This window comes from Octopus bimaculoides, chromosome 6 (assembly GCF_001194135.2).
Source record: "Octopus bimaculoides isolate UCB-OBI-ISO-001 chromosome 6, ASM119413v2, whole genome shotgun sequence".
Classification (NCBI taxonomy): domain Eukaryota; kingdom Metazoa; phylum Mollusca; class Cephalopoda; order Octopoda; family Octopodidae; genus Octopus; species Octopus bimaculoides.
In genome coordinates, this window is record NC_068986.1 from 99,316,163 (window position 1) to 99,318,485 (window position 2,323).

At 38.5% G+C, this 2,323-nt stretch overlaps 1 protein-coding gene across 1 annotated transcript in view; it reads left to right on the plus strand.

Moving 5' to 3' along the window:
* The window catches only part of LOC106878915 (short transient receptor potential channel 3), a 39,267-nt gene that overhangs the window by 31,144 nt on the left and 5,800 nt on the right, over nt 1-2,323 (plus strand). Inside the window, exon 10 of the mRNA XM_052968497.1 lies at nt 1,976-2,032. Coding sequence (XP_052824457.1) covers nt 1,976-2,032 — 57 coding nt within the window. The remainder of the gene's footprint in view (nt 1-1,975; nt 2,033-2,323) is intronic.

The window sequence follows — 2,323 nt, forward strand, 5'->3', positions numbered from 1 at the left end:
GTTGTTAATGTCCTGTTATTTGCATTTGTATTTGTGTACCATTTCTCCGTTGTTTCTTTCGTCCTTGTTTTCGTATACATTCACTGCTTTCTTCCAAGGAATCTAGTGCTCTTAGCTTAGCTTTTCCTTGGGGCTAGCCAGATTGGAGCAATCTCGAGTATAACCAGCCGAAGTTGCAAAGATAATCTCTTCATTCTCCCCTTGCCTTCTCTTTCACTTTACTCTGTCCGTTTTCTTTTTCTCGTCCCTCCCTAATTCTTCTATCCCTCTGCCTCTACCTCACCCATCTCTCTCTGTCTGGATGTTTTGCATTCTTGCCCCATTTTTGTATTCCTTTTTATATACATATGGCGGCGTACGTACACTTTGGTTTCTTATATATATATATATATATTGTGTGTGTGTGTGTGTATGCCTGTGTGCGTTTTGTTTGTGTGTGTGTATATATATATATATATATATATATATATATATATATATTCACGCGCACACACACACATATATAATCACCTATATTATATATAATCTATCTGTCTATTTTTCTAATAAACAGACCAGACTATTGAAGGAGTTTTACTACTACTACTACTACTACTACTACTACTACTACTACTACTACTACTGCTACTACTGCTACTACTACTACTACTACTACTACTACTACTACTACTAAATGTGTGTGTGTGTGTGTGTGTGTTGCGCGCAAAACAAATTGTTTTGCAGCTGTCGCAACTAAACAAGATGTAGAACAGAAGGAAGTGTAGAAGGCGAAGGTGGGGGTATGAATATAAAATAAGAAATGGTGGTGGTGGTGCCAGAGGAGAAGTGCAGTATCTGCCAATGAAAGTTAACTATCGCTCACTCACTCACTCACTCGTTTACTCACTCACTCGCTTACTCACTCAATCAATACATATATATATATTTACACACACACACACACACACACACACACACACACACACACATATATATATATATAATATATATACATGCGCACACAGTGTGAGATACGTTGAAAATTATATGTGGTTGATTTAAATTTCTTGACAGTGTTTTCTGTCATTGAGTTAAAGCTTGCACGATACTTGTTCAAGGCCACGAAAATGATCACTGTGTTAAACCTACGTAATCATTGTTGCTGATTCACAGTTGATAGGCTTGTTACTGGGCCACGAAAGTGATTACTGCGTAAAAGTTACATAATTTTTGTTATAGGCGTAAGAGTGGCTGTGTGGTAAGTAGCTTGCTTACCAACCACATAGTCCCGGGTTCAGTCCCACTGCGTGGCATCTTGGGCAAGTGTCTTCTACTATAGCCTCGGGCCGACCAAAGCCTTGTGAGTGGATTTGGTAGACGGAAACTGAAAGAAGCCTGTCGTATATATGTATATATATATATGTATGTGTGTATGTGTTTGTATGTCTGTGTTTGTCCCCCCAACATCGCTTGACAACCGATGCTGGTGTGTTTTTGTCCCCGTAACTTAGCGGTTCGGCAAAAGAGCCCGATAGAATAAGTACTAGGCTTCCAAAGAATAAGTCCTGGGGTCGATTTGCTCGACTAAGGGCGGTGCTCCAGCATGGCCACAGTCAAAAGACTGAAACAAGTAAAAGAGTAAAAGAGTAAAAGAGTTATAAATTGATCACTTTGTCAAGAGTTTACAATATCCAAGTTACTGGCATATGAACAAATCACTGAAGTAATTACGTTATTCATGTGACGGGCAATGAAGTGATTATTATGTGAGCGTTTATGTTATCCCTGTTACTAGGCCATTAAGTAATCACATCCAGCTATTATTTTTTTGAAACTCCACTTAGCAATTCTGCCAAATTTCTTCTTACCGAGTTGTCTCCCTTACATTTACTTAAGCCCTTTCACCCGAGAAACGTTTGTTCTGTGCTTAATAACCTCACCACTTGACTGCTATTATCTTTAACGACATATGGGAGTTACCAAATGGTAAATGATGTGTTCTTATTGGATCGGTACAATCGTTATGCGCGCGCGAGCGCGTATACGCGTACAAGTACGTATTACTCTTTTACTCTTTTACTTGTTTCAGTCATTTGACTGCGGCCATGCTGGAGCATCGCCTTTAGTCGAGAACATCGACCCCAGGATTTATTTTTTGTAAGCTTAGTACTTATTCCATGGGTCTCTTTTTGCCGAACCGCTAAGTTACAAGGACGTAAACACACCAGTATCGGTTGTCAAGCAATGCTAGGAGGATAAACACAGACACACAAACACACGTACATATGTATATATATATATATATATATATATGTGTATATATATATACATATATATATATATA